Below are 19,859 nucleotides of genomic sequence, written 5' to 3'. Positions count from 1 at the left end.
ACCCTGTGAAATACAGGGAGTAAATATATTAAATTGTTAACTTAAATAAGCAGTGCAGAAATAAAATCAAAAACAGTGGTGAGATAGTGTTCATGGGTTCAATTTCCAGTCAGAAGTCAGATGGCAGAGGGGAAGAGCTATTCCCGAATCACTGAGTGTGCGCGTTCGGGCTCCCGTATCTCCTCTCCGATGGTAGCAATGAAATCAGGGCATGTCCTGGGGTGATGGAGCCATCTTTTTCAGGCATTGCTCCTGGATACATCGGAGGCTGGTGCCCAGGATGAAGCTGACTAAGTTTACAACTCTCTGCGGCACCAATCCCCCATCCCCCGCATTACCGGTTGGCGATGCCAGTTAGAACGCTCTCCGTGGTACAGAAGTACTGTGGGGATCACTTCCAGATTCACAGAAAGCACTCCGCGTTACTTTTGCAAATTCTAGCAAATTTACTGTATCGCTAGAAACATTTGCTGTCTGTACATATCTTTCAAAATAATACATCCAGAATGAAACTTAACTTGAAATCTTTTCATATTTATAGTTTATTAAATATATCCAAATCAAAGGTTCTGATACTTCAAAAACAAAGACAATAATCTCATGGTCTACGTTATAAATATCAATAAATAAATGCAATCGTTTTTAAATATTTCTAAAAGTTGAATTAGTCAAAATAAATATAAATAAAATTAAACACTGTAAATAACATTTTGCAAATAATTGCTAACATACAACTTCTTAAGTTTACAATGTCATTTCTTTTACAGATTAACCTCTGTAACTTTTACAATTGTACGACCAAATGCTGAACTAGAACGTTCATACTTTAAGGCGGTTACTGCCTCTGTTTAACCATATTTTCCACGTTGCACGGTTAATAGAACTGAAAACAAATTGCAAACTCCCAAGGTGACTTTGCTCTGACCACTCTACGTGTGACATATGTGTGCCAGTAGGAGCAAGCTATTTTAGCAGTCGCGAACGAAACGTCCACTCCAAATACTAACAGGATAATTTAAAAAATCCTGGTGTGGAGCAGAAATCACGGAGAGAGGTTGGGCTTGCATGGCCAACCCATTCATTAATGTTATCGCTCTTTTGTTTCTCTCACTCCACCTAGTTATTCATCACTGGGAAATAAATAGATAAATAAATAAATAGATCGTGGTATATATAAAAAGTGGTTCTGCCAATTCTAGCGGTGATCCCACTTTCACAGACTCATAAAGCGAAGAGCTCGGGCTGATTTCTCCATGAACCGGACAAAGTCTCGCAGGATGACATGCGCATTCACTTGTCTGTTCCACTCTGTTGTTGTCACTAAGCCTAAGGCAGATGATTCCATCTCGCTCTCGCTCACCGTACTGATGCCAAACTCGACATTTAACTGAAATATAAAGAGGACAGCAGGGCTTGTGACTTGAGTCTCCATAGTTTCAGATGGGTTTGCCGCAGCCATAATCGCGCCGCTTCGTTTACACTTACCTGGTGCATTATCAGTTCCGCGAGGCGTTGGGTACTGGACCGCATCCATATTATTTGTTCACTTGAACGCACGATGGATGTTTCCACCAGCAATAAGAAAGGGTTGTATTTATGGAGGCCTTTTGCAATCGCTTTCAGGCACGTTTCCTAAACAGGAAAAATACTACAAGTAAGAAATCATCTTGGCTCGGGCTCTTCAGTTTTGACGACTTGTAGCTGAATTTATATGCATTCTAGAACTTTCGTTTGTAAAACTGACAATTTTGCCGGGTTGTGCAAATCGATTTAAACGCTGCTTTGTTGGAACCTAACTATCGTAAACTACAAACGAAATGCCTACTCCTTTTTGTTTTCCCTGGAGGTACACTTTTCCACAGACTGAAATGCCCTACTTTACAAGGAAACGGCTGCTCCGTCGGGCTTCACTCACCTTATGGAAACTGATCTTTGTACATCGGTCCTGAGATCGGATCTGCGGCAGGTTGAAGTCGTGGGTGAGCAGCGATCCCTGGTCCCCGTCACAGAAGGAGAAATACTCACACAGCTGCGGGAGAGGGACGGGAGGGGTGGAGAGAGATCAGACAGCGAATAAGTGAGCCGCAAAGTGAAGACCAGGACAAAGTCTGCGGGGCGCCACCCCCTCACCTCCTCGTACTCACTCACCTGAGCATCCCGGAGCTCGGCCGCTGAGCTCTGGATCTCCAGCGCCAGGGAGTCGCAGGTTGCGCAGCCCGGGGCGGCTGCAGCGGTCCGCTCCGTCAGCGGGAAAGTGGCGACTCCTCCACAGAGCACCAGGAGTAGAAGGTAAAAACCTGCAGGGAAAGAGACAGAACGGAATAAGAATTCCCGCTTCCTGCAACCGCTCCGAAATGTGTTGAACTGATAACCGGAAGCTTTATTCACTGACTTTCAGCAAGTCCCATGTTGTCCTCCCCGTACAAAGGTGTTCGATCTTTAACTCCCCAAGCTCCATTCTCCCCACTATTTATTAATCGCCCCCTTTGGGGAAAAGCGAATTACTAATTTTTTTTCGCAATGTTTGTGTTACAGCACCTATTAGTCACTGTTGGATTCTTCCTTCCCATGTGGCTGTCCTTCCGCTACGTTGAAGATGACTTCCACTCCAGTTCTCTTCCTTCTGACGTGATCGATCAGGATAATCGTGTTTGATCGGCGTGATTGTCAAACGTGGAAATGCCCAGTGACGATACCAATCGTTCACCTTTCATAACCGTCAAATGGAGCCCGCAATATTACGAAACCCTTTAATTAAATTTTGAGAACTGATCACTCGTATAGACAGAAAAGAGTCACTGCAAAATCACTACACCCAACAAAAATAATGTTCTAGTATGAAGGAACAGGAATCGGAATCTAATTGCTTAATATCGATTACATGTTTATGGTTTGAATTTAAAATTATCAATGAGTCTCGGTTCAAACTTCCTGATCGTGCTGTACAGTTTCATGAAAAAGTATTCAGCCCCCAACTCTTCGTTCACATTAATCAATATTACAAGCAGGGATTTTGATTAATTGACAATTCTTATTTGACAATCACATACACCTTTTTCATAATGAATTTCAAAAAAAAGGGTTAGTTGCAGAGCATAAAAAACTAAAATTTCAAAAACTGAAATGTCAGTAGTTTGAAAGTATTCATCCCCTTTGCTGAGCACTTAGTTGAACCACCTGTCACAGCTATTACAGCCAATTGTCTTTTTGGGTAAGTCTCAATCAGCTTTGCAGAAGATTTACCTATTCCTCCTTACAGGTTTGCTCAAACTGTGCCAGGTTAGTTGGGGAGTGGCTGTGACCAGCAATCTTGAGGCTTTGCCAGAGACATTCAATTGGATCAAGAACAATACTGAACTGGCCCACTCAGGAACATCCGTTTTCCTCATTTGAACCCAATCCATGGTTGCTCTGTCAGTGTGCTTCCGATCATTGTCCTGCTGAAAGACAAACATTCTCCCCAGTTTTCGTTTGCTGGCAGAGGCAGGTTTTATGCAGGATCTCTCAATATTTAGCAGCTTTCATGTTCCCATCTATCCTGATCGGATTTCCAGGTGTTATTGCTGAAAGCATTCCCATAGCACGATGTTATCTTCACCATAATTTACAATAGGGATGGTGTTACCTGGATGATGCACAGTATTAGATTTATGTAACACACACCACTGAATAAAAGGGATATACCTGCCCATAAAGACTTTGCAATATACAGCCAAAATGTGGAAGAATGTCTTATAATTGTATGAGACTAAAATGAAACTTTTTAACCTCAATGGAAAGTGGTATGTGTAGTGTAAATCTAATAATACACAGGAGCCAGGTAACACCATCTCTAGCATAAAGTGTGTTGCTAGCATCATACTATGGGAATGCTTTTCAGCAGCAGGAACTGGAGCTCTGGTCAGGATCGATGACCAGAGAGATCCTGGATTAATATAGAGAGATCCTGGATAAAATCCTCCTAGCTTCTGCCAGAAAGCTTAATCTGGGGAGAAAGTTTGTCTTTCAGCTTTCATTGACCCAAAGCCCAAAGCTAGAGCAATCATGGAATGGCTTCAAGTGAAGAAAATTGATATCCTTGAGTGGTCCAGTCAGAGTTATAACCTCTACTTGATAGAGTGTCTCTGGCAAGACTCGAGGATTGCTGTCCACTTCCGCTCCCCAACTGACATTGCACAGCCTGAGCAAGTTTGCAAGGAGGAATGGGGAAATCTTACTCCATCCCATCGTGTAAAACTCAGAGACCTATTCAAAAAGACTACTGGCTGTAATACGTGTGAGAGGTGGTTCAGCTAAGCTCTGAGCAAATGGGGATGAATACTTTTGAACTGCTTACATTTAGATTTGAATTTTTAGTTTTTCATGATTTACAAATTTCCCTGCTTTTTGGATTCTACTGTGAAAGGAGGAGCATGAGATTCACAAATACAAATTCTCAGTTAAATTGATCGAAATCCCTGGTTGTAATCCTCATTTATGTGAACAAAGGATTAGGCGCTGAATACTTTTTCAAGGCACTGTATATGTTTATTGAGACGATCAATGATGTGAATTATAATATCTTCATTTATTAAATATATTAAAACATACAGTAGTTTCATTACTATGCTGGAATTTTGTCTAATATGATTACATTATTGTCATAACATTTCCTATGTTTCTAACATGTTTGTATACTTTTTCTAAGAATCACAGAAAGAATCTATTGAGTGAATTATCCATAAAGGATGAAAAAGAGCAAAACAGTCAAATTGTGGCAACTAACATATTTATAGCCTTACATGCTTTGTATGTGCACACCAATTATAAGATAATGATTTCCATGTCTTCACGTTCTCGGGATAAAGATCTCCCTCCAGATACTGTATGATTTATTTTAATTTTAAGTACCTTCATTTTGACTTATTAAAAAGTCTGTTTTCCCCATTTCTTCCAACAATATCTCTCATTGATTTTATGCTCAAAACATAAGAAATAACAGATGTGGACCATTTGCCTCTTGCTGCTGTTCTGCTATTGAAGTAACTAAACTCAGCGAAGGACCTGTTTCTGCACACAATCAAATATTCTCTTTAAGATTAAAGCTTATTTTCTACTTGTAATCATCTTGCTGCACCCTCTCCAGATCCCTTCTTGTATCCTCTATTTGGCTTGGGTTTCAACGGCTCATGTTGTTCCATTGCTTAAAAAAGGCTCTAGAAGTATTCCGGGAAATTATAGGCCGGTAAGTTTGACGTCGGTTGTAGGTAAATTATTGGAAGGCGTACTAAGAGATAGGATCAACAAGTATTTAAATAGACAGGGACTTATTAGGGAGAGTCAACACGGCTTTGTGCATGGTAAGACATGTTTAACTAATCTATCAGAGTTTTTCGAGCAGGTTATGAGGAAAGTGGATGAAGGGAAGGCAGTGGATGTTGTCCACATGGACTTCAGTAAGGCCTTTGACAAGGTCCTGCATGGAAGGTTAGTTAGGCAGATTCAGTCACTAGGTATACATGGTGAATTAGTAAATTGGATTAGACATTGAGAGAAGCCAAAGAGTGGTAGTAGAGGATTGTTCCTGTGAGTGGAGGACTGTGACTAGTGGTGAGTCCCAGGGATCAGTGTTGGGTCCATTGTTATATGTCATCTACATAAATGATCTGGATGATAATCTTGATAAATTGGATCAGCAAATTTGCTGATGATACAAAGATTGGAGGTGTAGTGGACAGTGAGGAAGGTTTTCAAAGCTTGCAGAGTGACCTGCACCGGCTGGAAAAGTGGGCTGAAAAATGACAGATGGAGTTTAATACAGACAAGTGTGAGGTATTGCAATTTGGAAAGAAGACCAAAGTAGAACATACAAGGTAAGTGGTAGGGCACTGACGAGTGCAGTAGAACAGAGGGATCTGGGAATACAGATACAAAATCCCCTAAAAGCGGCATCTCAGGTAGATAGGGTAGTAAAGAATGCTTTTGGTGCATTGGCCTTTATAAATGAAAGTATTGAGTATAAGAGTTGGAATGGTATGGTAAGGTTGTATAAGGCATTGGTGAGTGTGAATTTGGGGTATTGTGAACAGTTTTGGTCACTGAATTACAGAAAGTATATTAATAAGGTTGAAAGAGTGCAGAGAAGGTTTACAAGGATGTTGCTAAGACTTGAGAAACGGAGTTACAGAGAAAGATTGAATAGCTTAGGGCTCTATTCCCTGGAGTGTACAGGAATAAGGGGAAACTTGAAGAAGTATATAAAATTGTGATGGGTATAGATAGAGTGAATGCATGTGGGCTTTTTCCACTGAGGCTAGGGGAGAAAAAAAACCAAAGGACGTGGGGTAAGTGTGAACATGGAAAAGTTAAAATGAAACATTATGGTGGGTCGTCTTCACACAGACAATGGTGAGAGTGATGAATGAGCTGCCAGATGAAGTTGTAAATGTGGGCTCACTTTTAACATTTCAGAAAAACTTGGACAGGTACAAGGATGAGAGTTGTATGGAGGGATATGGGCCAGGTGCAGGTCAGTGGGACTAGACAGAAAAATAGTACGGCACAGCCAAGAAGGGCCAAAAGGCCTGTTTCTGTGCTGTAATGTTCTGTGGTTCCATGGCTTTAACCTCATGGTCCACCGATTCTCCGGTCTCTTATTAAAAGTGAGCAAAATTCCTGTGATTGTCTCCTTCGAATCCTCCATGTAACCTCTTGTAAACATCAAATTAGGTGAATCAATCCTACTAACAAATTTATGCTGACTTGAACTGATCTGTGCCTCTCTATATTAACATTAATACTTCATAATTATTGTTAAATTCATAATTATTTCCAGTAGTTTTCTCAATACATTACAGAGATTTGACAAGGTTCCTCATTGTAGATTCATTCAGAAATTCAGCAGGCATGGGATCCAGGGAAACATGGCTGCATGAATTCAGATATGTCTTGCTCACTGAAGGCAGTGAGTTGTGGTGGATTGAGTGCATTCTGCTGAGAGGTCCAGGACTAGTGTTGTTCCCCAGGGACCTGTTCCGAACCCTTGCTCTTTGTGATTTATATAAACAACTCACATAAGGAAATGAAAGCATGGGTTCTTCAGTTTGCAGATGACATAAAGCTGTGGATAGTGTAGAAGTTTGTCAAAAATTATTCTGGGATGTTGACAGGATGCAGAGCTGAGCTGAGAAGTGGCAGATGGAGTTCAATCCAGAATAGTGTAAAATGATACACGTAGGAATGTCAAACTTGAAGGCAAAGTACAAGGCTAATGGCAAGATTCTTAAAAGTGTGGTGGAACAGTGGGCTCCAGGGGTCCAAATCCATAGATGCCACATAGTTGTCTTGCAATATGATAGGGTGGTTAAGGAGATGTAGAGTGTGCTAGTTGCAAGTCAAGGGATTGTGTTCAAGAGACACAAAGTAGTGTTACAGCTCTATAAAACTCTGGTTAGACCACATGGTGTATTGTGCTCAGTTCCGGTTGCTTCATTATGAAAAGGATGTGAAAGTTTAGAGAATGCAGAGAGAAGATCTCCCAGTGTGCTTTCTGGATGAGAAAGCATGTCTTATGTAAAAAGGTTGAGCAATTTGGGATTTTCCAATTGGAGCCGAGGAGGATCAAAGGTGATTTGATAAGATGATTATAGGCTTAGATAGAGAAGACAGTCAGCATCTTTTCCCAGGGAGGTGATTCCTAATGTGGGAGGGCATAATTTTAAGGTGATTGAATGAAGCGTAGGGAAGATGTTAGGGGTAGTTTATTATACACAGAGGGTAGATTGCCAGGGGTGGTGGTGAAGGTAAATGTATTCGGGCCATTAGTGGTTATTAGATAGGCAATGGATGAAACAAAAATGGAGGGTGTGTGGGAAGGAAACGTTTTATTGATCCTGAACTTGCTTATAGGGTTAGCACAAATTTATGGTCTGAAAGGCCTGTACTGTGCACTACTCTATGTGCTATATTTATTACTTAGTCTATTCCTACAAGTGTCATGTTAACCACTTTGTTTCAAAAACAAAAAGGGAGATTATCTGCATGGTGATAGAGTGAGAAAGGTTGCAGTAAACGGACACCTGGTTGTCCCTGATAACCAATTGCGGAAAGGAGTTAGCAATGGAGGTGATTTGTTCCCCTTCATGGTGACAAGACTCAAGGACAAGAATGAGGACAGTTTACTGCAATTGCACAGGACCTAGATCAGACTCCATTGGAGCTTAGGCCTTGTGTCAGAGGAAGGATGTTTTTGGCAATTGAAAGTTCCACGACGGTTACTACACTGATTCCCAGGAAGGCATGACTGACAGTATAGAATGGATCAGTTAGGCTTATGTTCACCGGAGTCGGGAAGAATGAGAGTGGCTCTCATGTAAACCATTTAAATACAAACATGATGAAATGAATGTAAGGTGTGCCATTTAGAACTGAAATCAGAAGATACTTCAGCCAGAGGCTAGTGAACCTACAACATTCTCTAGTGCAGAAAGCAAGGGAAGCTAAATCACTAAAAATATCAGGAAGGAGGTAGACTTTCTGATGCTTCAGAGATCAAGAACTGAAGTGGATGGCCAGCTGTGATCAAATTGAACGTTACTGAAAGACCTAAGGGTTTAAATTGCCATTCTTTGGTTTTTCCTCCTTTTATTCTCTTAGAATTCTGGATACATTGCCTCTGGGTCTGTTGATGACTGTGAAAAAATAGCCATCAAAATGGAACAATTAGTATAGAAGAAGGCAATTGAACTTTGGCAGATTTTTGAAATTTTGGAATATTCCGTTTATACACCACAGATTTTCAAAATTTTCTTTATTTCAGGACTAAGACTAATGTGCTCACCTTCCACTTATCTACATTTTAAAGTACTAGCATAAAATGATTTTGGCGTCAATCTGCATTCCAAATTGCAATATCCTCATATTTTTCATAACCACCTGCAATAACTCAGAGGCAACAAAGTGACAATCTCATTTGGAAAACAAAACTGGAGAACAAATCTGTTCTTCCACATCAGGGCACAAACTAAGTGCTCTATGCTGTTGAAGCTGTTGTGACTGTGATCGAAGTGACCAGAGAGATACTGAAGCTGGTGATACATGTAGAAGTCTTTATCCATCACAACCAGCAGGCATTCTTCTGGACACACTCACAATAGAGTCTCTTAAACTCAAAAGTTCCTTTAAAATCAGTAGATGATACAATACAATTTCAAGAGTTATGATGACATTGCTTACTTTGCTAATTTGAAAAGAGAACATAGAATAGTACAGCAGATTACAGGCCCTTAGGCCCATAATGTTGTGCCGACCCTCAAACCCTGCCTCCCATATAACCCCCCACCTTAAATTCCTCCATATACCTGTCTAGTAGTCTCTTAAACTTTACTAGTGTATCTGCCTCCACCACTGACTCAGGCAGTGCATTCCACGCATCAACCACTCTCTGAATGAAAAACCTTCCTCTAATATCCCCCCCTTGAACTTCCCTCCTCTTACCTTAAAGCCATGTCCTCTTGTACTGAGCAGTGGTGCCCTGGGGAAGAGGCGCTGGCTGTCCACTCTGTCTATTCCTCTTAATATCTTGTACACCTTTTGGGTTGACAATGCTTCCATTCAATTTCATCTCTACAGAGGGAGACACGTTTGAACGCTGGGACAAACTAATTGACATATATATTCCAAAACCTTCTAAAGACAGGGAGCCAGATGCCCAAGGATCTTATTTGTGTGAGCTGATTCTCTGAGTACACAGTACATTATCTATTGATTGCATCTGTACCTATGACCACGTTCGATATATTAGGTGATGGCATCAGCTGAGTTCACCGGCTGCTACTCAAGTCACAAAGCTGCTAATCATTAAGCCATGTAGTCTGGTTTGATGGTGGCCAACGAACACAACATCGTAGTCTTAATGACTGGCGGATGCACATGTGAGAATCACATGGTCACCATTTTGATATCCACACCTCTTAGTCTGGAGTCTAGCCTGTGCTTTTAACATCAATTTACTGCTTGCAATTTACATTTTACATCAATAACTGAAGACTGGTTCTTGTTTGAATTAATATCTACTATGTTCACGTGAAGTCCAGAATACTCCCTAACAAAGGCGAATGAGGTATAAAGTTTTCCTTTTTGTTCTTATTTATAGAAAAACTCTGTCTGTAATCTGAATAACTTTCTCTACATTTTAATGATGGTAAAATAATAAATGATGTTCTTTGTGTTTATTTGCTATCATTATATAGAACGAAATTCTGGGTGGCACACTGAGCTGTAATAGTGTGTGCCAATCACTAACCTACCACGGGCACCATGGCACGACAGCAGTCAACGTGCCATTATTACAGCTCGGGGCATCAGAGTTCAGAGTTCAATTCGGTATTCTCTTTAAGGAGTCTCTGCACGTTCATCCTCTGTAATGTGTGAGTTTTTCCTAGCTGCTCCAGTCCCCTCTCACAATTTAAAATACACCGTGTAGAATAATTAGTCAATATAAATTGTCCTGTAAATAAGTTAGGGCTATATCGCAGTTTTCAAGGGTTACTCAGATGATGTGGCTTAAAGCTCTGAAGGTAGAGAAGTCATCTGGTCCAGATGGACTACAGCCAAGAGTTCTGAAAGATGTTGCTGAAGAGATTGACGAGACATTGGTAATTATCCTTACAGAAACCCTAGATTCTAGGATGGTTCCAGAGGATTGGAAAATTGCAAATGTCTCTCCACCCTTCAAGAAGGGAGGGAGAAGCTAGGAAATTTTAGGCCAGTTAGCCTGACCTCAGTCACTGGGAAGATGGTGGAGTCGGTGGCTAATGATGAGGTTTTAGGATACTTGGAGGCACGTGATAAAGTAGGTCAAAGAAAGCACGGTTCCCTTAAAGGATAGTCTTGTCTGACAGATATGTGGGAGTTCTTTGAAGAAATAACAAGGAGCATAGAGAAAGAAGAATCGGTGATGTTGTGTACTTACACATGAGGCTGCATAACAAGATAGGAGCCCAGTGTATTGCAGGAATAATTTATGCATTCTTTGATAATAAATATTTTTTGACTTTGAGATAGCAGCATGGATAAAGCATTGGGAGAAGGCAAAGAGTGGAAATAGAGGAACCCTTTTCTGTTTCTCTGCCAGTGACTATTGGTGTTCAGCAGGGGTCGTGGTTCGGACACTTATTTTGCATTGTTATGTTGTTGATTTGGATGATGGAATTGATGGCTCTGTGCCTGAGTTTGCAGATGATATGAAGTTAGGTTGAAGAGCAGGTGTTTTGAGAAAGCAGGAAGCCTGCAGAAGGACAGACAGATTAGGAGAATGGACAAAGAAGACAGAATACAGTGTCGGGAAGTTTGTGGTCATGCACTTTGGTGAAAGGAATAAATGCACAGACTATTCTATGAATGGGGAGAAAATTCAAAAATCTGAGGTGCAAAGGGACTTGGGAGTCCTTGTGCAAAATTCCCTAAAGGTTAACTTATTAGTTGATTCGGTGGTGAGGAAGGCAAAAGTAATGTTAGCATTCATTTTGGGAGGACTAGAATATAAAAACAAGAAAGTAATGCTGAGGCTTTATAAGATACTGATGAGTTCACACTGGGACTATTGTGAGCAGATTTGGGCCCCTTTTCTAAAATAGGTTGTGCTGACATTGGAAAGAGTTCAAAGGAGGTTCACAATAATGATTCTGGGATTGAAAAGCTTATCATATGAGGACAATGTGATGACTCTGGGTCTATTCTCGCTGGAAATTAGAAGAATGAGGAGGTATCTCAGAGAAACCTATGGAGTGTTGAAAGGGATAAATAGACTAAATGTGGAGTTGTTTACAGAGATGAGGGGGTGGGATCTGGGACCAGAGGGCAAAACTTCAAAATTGATGAATGTTCATTTACAATGGAGATAAAAGAGGAATTTCTTTAGCAAGGGAATGATGAATCTGTGAAATTTGTTGCCACAGGCAGCTGTGGAGGCCAGGTCATTCAGTATATTTAAGACAGCGGCTGAAAATTCTTGATAAGTCAGGGCATTAAAGGTTATGGAGAGAAGGGCAGAGAATGGAGTTGGGGGAGAAATGGATCAGCCATGATCAAATAACAGAGCAGAATCGATGGATCGAATGGCCTGATTCTGTTCCAAGTTTCATGGTCTTAATTTAAGTAATGCAGTAAATCAGATGAGGCAAATAATTTGATCACCTAATTCAATTACATAAGTCTATATTTATCTATAGTAGAACAAGAGATGTGCTGGTGCTGTGGCACGTGGGAGATTATGGACATTATTCTCCAAGTGACTCCATTTGTAGCAAATGTCTGCAACTCAAGAAGCTTCAGCTCGAACTGAGCTGCAGACGTTGAGTGACAGAAGGGAGAGTAAAGGTTACCTGGTCATTAGCCCCAGGAAGCAGCCACTCCATAAACTACTAAACACTGCAGAATTGACACATGGAAGCAAGATGATGAGACACTGAATGAGGGAATTACATGGATCCAAAGGCATTGATCCTGCAATTGTCCAATTGATGTTGTAGTCCTTGGGTATAACTGCAGAGACACCAAGCAGACTGACGGGGGTAATGGAAGACATGCTGGTTGGGAAAATAAGAAGGAAGATAATTGTAGTAGGAGACAGTGGGGTTAGAGTGATAGACACTGTTCTGAAGCATGAGCCATCTTGCCCACTTGGTGTCAGAGTAAGGGGTATCTACTTTGAGCTTCAGATGAACTAGAATGGGCCAGAGTAACATTAAAAAAGTAGAATCATGAAGTTAACAATCTCTGGATTATTACCTGAGCCATGAGCAAATATACCCAGTGTAATCATTAATAATTACTTCTTATTTTATTTATTTTAATATTGTTATGTATTTATTATATATCATAGAAAGACAAAGATGGCAAATCTCAGAAAACCTGGATGACGAGAGATGTTGAAAATTTAGTCCAAAAGCGAAAAAAGTGTATGTAATGTTTAGAATTGTAACATCAGTCGGGACTTTGACAAATATCAAGGAAGCCGGAGAAATGATCAATAGGGTAGTAGAGGGATAAAAGGGGCCTTGAAATATTTCTGGTGGATAGGATTAAAGAGAATTCCCAGCCATTTTATAATGTTCATTAAAAAGCAAAGAGCAATTAGAGAGGTTACGTCTACTCGAGCACAAAACAGGGAATTTATACCCAGAACCAGAGAAAGTGGGCAAGGTACTAAATGAATACTTCACATCAGTATTCTCTAATGACGTAGAGGTAGCAAGGTCAAGAAGTGGTCTGATATATTTGGAGATTGAGGAAGAGGTGTAGAGCTATACCAAAACATCAAGTTAGATGAAGTCGCCAGTGCCTGAAGGGATTTATCCTAGATTGTAGAGAGATGGAAGAAAGCAGATAACTAGGGTCTTTGTAGAAACATTTGTATCCTCATTAGCCGCACAGGAGGTCCCAGAGGATGAGAGATTACTATTTCTTTGTTCAAGAAGGTCAATATCGATAAACTGTGAAATTACTCATTGGGACACCTTACAACATTGAATTGGAATCAGATTTAATATCATTAGCATTTGTTGTAAAATTTGTTAACTTTACAACAGCAGTACAATGAAATACATGATAAGTATAGAGAAAAAACTGAGTTACATTATATATATATTCTTATATATAAAATAGCTAAGTTAAAGTAAGTAGTGCAAATAGTCAGAAATAAAAAGTAGTGAGGCATTGTTTGTGGGGTTAATGTCCATTTAGCAATCGGGTGGCAGAGAGGAAGAAGCTGTTCCTGAATCACTGAGTGTGTGCTAACAGGCTTCTGTATACCCTTCCTGATGGTAACAATGTGAAGAGGGTATGTCCTGGGTGTTGTCTTCCTAAGGCATCGTTCATTAAAGATGTCTTAGATACTACAGAGGCTGGTACCCATGGTAGTGCTGACTATGTTTACAAGTTTCTGTAACTTATTTCAATCAGCCAATCAGAATGCTCTCCACAGTACATTCACAGAAATTGCCGAGTGTTTTGTTTGACAAACCTAATCTCCTCAAAATCCTAATGAAAGATAGTCACTGTTTTGCAGTCTTTATAGCTGCATCAATCTGTTGCGTGCCAGATATCCTCAGAGATATTGACAGCCAAGAACTTGAAATTGTTCATTCTCTCCACTTCTGAACCCTCTATTGATAAGGAACTTATCACCAAAGATTTTTAAGGACAAGAATTATGTATCTGGAAGAGCATAGACTTTTTAGAAATGCCCAGCATAGCATTGTATGGGGGAGGTCTGGTCTTAAACTTGATTTTTTTTTTAAGGAGTTAACAAAGATGATTGATGCAGAGAGGTCAGTGAAAATAATCTTCAGACAGAATTCGGTAAAGTGTTGAACAAAGTACCTCATAATAATTTGGATCAGAAGATTATGGCACATGGGATCTGTGGATATTTGCCAGAGTGGATTGAAAAGTAACTTGGCTGGGTTAGAGGGCATTCCCTATAAGTAGAAGTTGCACAAATTTGGCTTGTTTTCTCCAAAGCATTGGAGGCTGAGGAGTGACATGATATGCAGATGTACAGGCGGTACCTAATAAAGTGGCCACTCCATGTATGTTTGTGATCTTCCGCTGCTGTCACCCATCCACTTCCAGGTTCCAGGTTTCACATGTACATTCAGAGATGCTCTTCTGCAAACCACTGTTTTAACACGTAGTTATTTGAATTTGGGTACATGGAGCTTGTCAGCCTGGGAAGGCAGTCCATCTAAGAAAGGGAAAACTTTGATTTCAAACTCCGCTGCCTTGCGGCCATACCCACTCATGAGAAATGCTTCGGGAGTCAACACTGAGGACAAATCCGGAGCTGGAGTCCCTAAGGCAGTTCGACGTGGTCTTCAACCTCTTTCTGGCAACTCCTGCGAAGACACTGGTGCCAAGCTGTATCTGCCCTTGCCCTTTCCTTGCACAACATCAGTGACGTGGAGAGGGGTGACTTGCTGCATGGGCAACTGCTAGTCTTCCATACAACATTGCCCTGGTCTTCCATAAACCTTGCCTGTGTCCTGGAATCCATTTCAGCCGCAGATCCATGGTCTCACGAGGCTAACAGATGCCACCATTTGAATTACTGTCACCTTCCTGTCAGTTTGAACCAGCCTGGCTATTTTCCTCTGATCTCTCGTTAACAAGGCATTTTCACCCACAGAACTGTTGCTCACTGAATAATTTTTTTTGTTTTAAACACCATTCTCTGTAAAATCTAGGTTGTTTTCTTTGAAAATTCCAGGAGATTTGCCTGTGCATGGGAGGGGAAGCTGGCGGCAGGGGTAGGTATGGGGTTGTAACATTCAACTATCATTCATTCTTTGGGGCACCCCTCTGATTTCGTGGATGTTTGTGAAGAAAAAAAATATCAGGATGTATACTCTATGCATTTCTCTGACATTAAATGTACCTATTGAAACCTATTGAGATCACCAGTCTCTGACATTACCGAAATGGTTGTGTGCTTCTTGTCAATTCTGTCAAACACCGTTGATGATATTAAATAACTGAAAGCTTCTTTTCCCACTCCCTTGATTTACCAAACTCATCCTCCCCCAAGCCCATCTGGTGCCCTGACTGCTTGTCTCCACCACAACACAATATTTCTAATCTTTCATAGTCCTGATTTTCTCAGACCCCCCCCCCCCGCCCCCCATAGAGCCCGATACTCAACTCTTGGAGCGCTCAGATATATCAGATGGTATTTTCATAATCATTTCATAAATGATTGCTATTAAACCCTTTTGATAACTGTTTAAGCCTAAAATTTACAGTCAGGTATATCTGATAAAATTAAAAATGAATGGGAGAAGGAACTTCATATTTCTTTACCTATAGAGAAATGGGAGAAATATTTTCAATTGGTTAACTCTTCTTCTATTTGTGCTAAACATACGTTAATTCAATTGAAAGTGGAGCGCTCAGCTTTTGAACGCTGTGTTGACATTTCTGCCACCGCACGGAAGGAAGTGTTGTGACTCAGCTCTCCGCAACCCCTCACACTTACGCATTTACCTAGTCCTCACCCCAAACCATTGTTTGTTATTCAGTTTTAATCATTTCCTACTCTACTGTGCTTGCTGTTTTAAAAAAATGTATTAAATGAAATGACCTGACACACAAACTTGCAGTTAACCCAAAGACTTCGTGTTTCACCTGGTATTCGACATTCCACAGTCTGTCTCCGTTTTCCCAGTCAGCGGAGATGCATAACAAACAACTCATTGGTTTATTATGTTAGAATATGTCTGTTACATTGCTTTTTTTCCAGTTCTGTGTCTAAAGATCACAAAGATCCTAGGCCTCCAGGCACACAGCAGATATTCAGACTCTCGTGATGACACATCTGTAACCTGCCCTGTCTCATTCCTTTTTTTGGTAATTTCTTTTTTTATTGAAGTTCATCAAAAACACTTTTCCATAAGATGTATTTCAGACATTGTACATATACATCATATAATCATATATATCACAAATCTCCACAAAGTATTTATCTGGGGTATGCACTTATAGAAAAGAGTGGAAAGAAAAACCAGCAAAAGGAAAGAACTATGTACAAGTAGGGAGTGATTATTTTTTACAACATATTCATTGATTTGTGAGAATAAAATCAGGCCTATGAGGCATTATGTAGTTAAACCATTTTACCCAATATGAATCAAATTGTTCCAGCTTACGATTAACAGTTGCTATTATCTTCTCCATTTTGTAAATGTCCATTGTAATTTCCATCCATGTATTTAAAGTTGGGCTCTCCTGTGATAACCATTTCCTAGTAAGAGTCTTTTTACCAGCCACCAACAGTATATTCATTAAATATTTATCTCTTTTCAGCCATTCTTGAGGTACATATCCACAATATATTGTCTTGCTCTCCAAGAATATTTCACATTTAAAGATCTCTCGTAGGGCATTGTGTATCCCCCTCCAATAGTTTTTGATAATAGAGCAGTCCCAAAAAATATGATAATGATTTGCATTTTGATTTCCACAATTTCTCCAGCAAACAGGGAGATTACTATCATAATGGGATTTCTGAGAGGGTGTAATAAAACATCTTATCAAGTTTTTCCATCCAAACTCCCTCCATTTCTGTGAATTGGTACACTTCCATTGAGATCTCCATATTGTTGTCCATTCTTCTTCAGATATAATTATCCCTCCGTCCTTCTCCCATTTTGTTTTAATGTATGAAGTCGAATGTGTTTTAAGATTTGACAACCCCTTATACATGCTTGAAATGATTCTACTACCATTATCTGAATTATATGCTTTTCTAAAGAGCTCTATCAAGCATGTATTTGCCTTGATTACATTTTTAAGAATCTTAAAAAACATAGTCGCATCTGTAAATACCGATAAAAATCTTTTTTTTCTAATAAGTGTTTCTCTTTAATCATTTCAAAACTAACAGTGTTCCTTCTTTCATTATGTTGCAAAGAACTGTTATTCCTTTAGCTGTCCAGTCCTTAAATCTAGCATCCAATTTATTTGGTGTAAAATCAGAGCCATATGCACACCATTTAAGAATTTCAATATCTCCCTCTAGATTATATTCTTTTATAGTACTTTTCCATATTTTAAGAGTCAATTTCACCCATGGGTTATCAATTGTATTTATGTACCTTTGCAGGTTGTTATCAGCCAAAATTGCTTGTATGGGGATGGGAAGTACCCGCTCCTCAATGTTTTTCCATTCAGCGTCATATGATGGGTTGCACCAACATATCACAGCTCTCAACTGTGCTGCAAAATCATAATCTCTAAGAGAAGGCAAGCCCCATCCCCCCTTTTCCTTTGCTAATTGCAAAGTTTTGAGACGAACTCTAGGCCTTTTATCCTGCCAAATATACCTTGATAGCATCTTGTTCCATTCATTAAATTGATTTTGATTCATCTCTATTGGTAGGGTCTGAAAGAGATATAACAGTCTGGGCAGTATATTCATTTTAATAGACTCAATCCTTGAACAGAGACTGAAAAAAGGAATCTGGCTCCATCTTGCCACAGCTTCCTTAATTTTCTTTATATAAAGGCTGATAATTACATTCTGATAATTTTGCTAAATCTTTTGGCGTAATGATGCCCAAATATTTGAAAGACTCGGTTTGCCATGCCCAGGGCTGTCGACTTTCAATTTCTCATGGTGGGCTATAGTAATATGAAAGTAATTTGGTTTTATCTATGTTGATCTTGTATCCTGATAATTGACCATATTGTTCAGAGGATTGCATCAATTTAGGTAAGGAGTATTTTGGTTGCCCTAGATAGATCAAAATGTCATCTGCATAACAAGCCAATTTATGCTCTGTCCCTTTAATAGTAATTCCCCTGATATCTTCATTTTGTCTGATGCATTGAGCTAATGGTTCCAGATATAACACGTGGAGTAGTGGTGATCATGCACAGCCCTGTCTCGTGCCCCTTTCTAGGGTAAGACTATTTAATAAATATCCATTGATTTTAATCCTAGCATTAGGATTGTCATATAGTGTCTGCATAGTGTTAATAATTGTGTCTAGGAAGCCAAATCTATGTAAAACTCTGTAAAGAAAATTCCAATTAACTGAATCGAATGCTTTTTCAGCATCCACACTTATCACTATTGCTTAGATTTTATTTTTTTGTGTATGATCCATAATGTGAAGTGTCCTTCGTATATTGTCTTGAGTCTGGCATTGTCGTATAGAACCTGTCTGATCATTACGTATCAGTATAGGTAGAAACTCCTCTAACTGTTTGGCCATGATGGAGGTAAATAACTTTTAATATGCATTAAGAATGGATATTGGTCTAAATGGCCCACATTCCATTTTATCCTGGCCTTCTTTCAGTATAGCTGAGATTATCGTTTCCTTCCAATTGGGTGGCATTTGTGCCTTTTTTAGAGCCGAGTTCAGTGTGGGGGGTAAAACAGGAATTAACTCATTTTTAAATTCTTTGTACCACTCTGCCATATACCCATCTGATCCTGGTGACTTGCTTAATTTAAGCCTACTAATTGCAGCTTTTATTTCAACTTCAGTTATGTCAGCAGTCATCCTTCTATTTTGTTCTTCGCTTAAAGTGGGTAACTCTAGAGAATTCAAGGTGGTGTCAATTTGGGTTATGCTTCCCCCTGGAACTTTGGAATGTAGCATTTTGTAAAACACTTCAAAAGCTTCTTGAATTTCACTTAGCTCACTTTTTATCATTTTCGTTCTTGGGTCCCTAATTCTATGAATTGTATTTTCTGCTATCTTTTTTTTCACTTTCCATGCCAGTATTTTCATAGATTTTGATCCACTTTCATAATGTCTCTGTTTCAGAAACATTAAGTTTTTCCTGATTTCTTGCATAGCCAAATTATTTATTTCATTCCTAATTCTTTTAATTTCCTCTCATGTATCCTGTGCCAAATTCAATTTGTTTTTTCTCTAGTTCCTTCAGACTATTTTCTAATTCCTCTAATGTTTTATTCCTTATTTTTTTCTTATATGAGGATATCGCTATAGTTTTCCCTCTAAATATCGCCTTCAGAGTATCCCATAAAATGGGAGGTGAAACCTCTCCATTATCATTAAATTCTAAGTACAGACCAATTTCTTTTTTAATTTGTTCCTTAAAGTATGGATCATTGAGTAGACTTGAATTTAGTTTCCAAATAGTATTCTTTGATTGTAGGTCAAAATCAACGGATAAATATATAGGTGCATGGTCACTTACATCTATTGTCCCAGTTCCACAGGTGTTTATTTTGTCTTTTTCTTTTCCAAATGTTATGAAATAGTCCATTCTTGTATATACAGAATGTGGAGCAGAATAATGAGTGTATTCCCTTCTGTCAGGGAAAAGGTCCCTCCATATATCAATTA

At 39.5% G+C, this 19,859-nt stretch overlaps 1 protein-coding gene across 1 annotated transcript; it reads right to left on the bottom strand.

Moving 5' to 3' along the window:
• Nucleotides 1–1,213: 1,213 nt before the first annotated feature.
• Nucleotides 1,214–2,408, bottom strand: LOC132395179 (interleukin-6-like). The gene is made up of 5 exons (XM_059971474.1): nt 2,393–2,408; nt 2,149–2,297; nt 1,916–2,029; nt 1,486–1,632; nt 1,214–1,387 (listed from the first exon to the last, which is right to left on the bottom strand). Exons 1-5 carry the CDS (start codon nt 2,406–2,408, stop codon nt 1,214–1,216), a joined length of 600 nt encoding a protein of 199 aa, XP_059827457.1.
• Between the last annotated feature and the right edge of the window lie 17,451 nt (nt 2,409–19,859).

Source organism: Hypanus sabinus, chromosome 6 (genome assembly GCF_030144855.1).
Source record: "Hypanus sabinus isolate sHypSab1 chromosome 6, sHypSab1.hap1, whole genome shotgun sequence".
Lineage (NCBI taxonomy): Eukaryota > Metazoa > Chordata > Chondrichthyes > Myliobatiformes > Dasyatidae > Hypanus > Hypanus sabinus.
This window is presented reverse-complemented; position numbering and strand designations above follow the sequence as displayed.

Excerpts from the sequence above, each read along its gene's own strand:
- LOC132395179 (XM_059971474.1), bottom strand. Across the intron at positions 1,633-1,915 it reads CAAAGATCAGTTTCCATAAG|GAAACGTGCCTGAAAGCGAT; the intron begins GTGAGTGAAGCC and ends TTTCCTGTTTAG. Across the intron at positions 1,388-1,485 it reads CGGAACTGATAATGCACCAG|TTAAATGTCGAGTTTGGCAT; the intron begins GTAAGTGTAAAC and ends TTTATATTTCAG.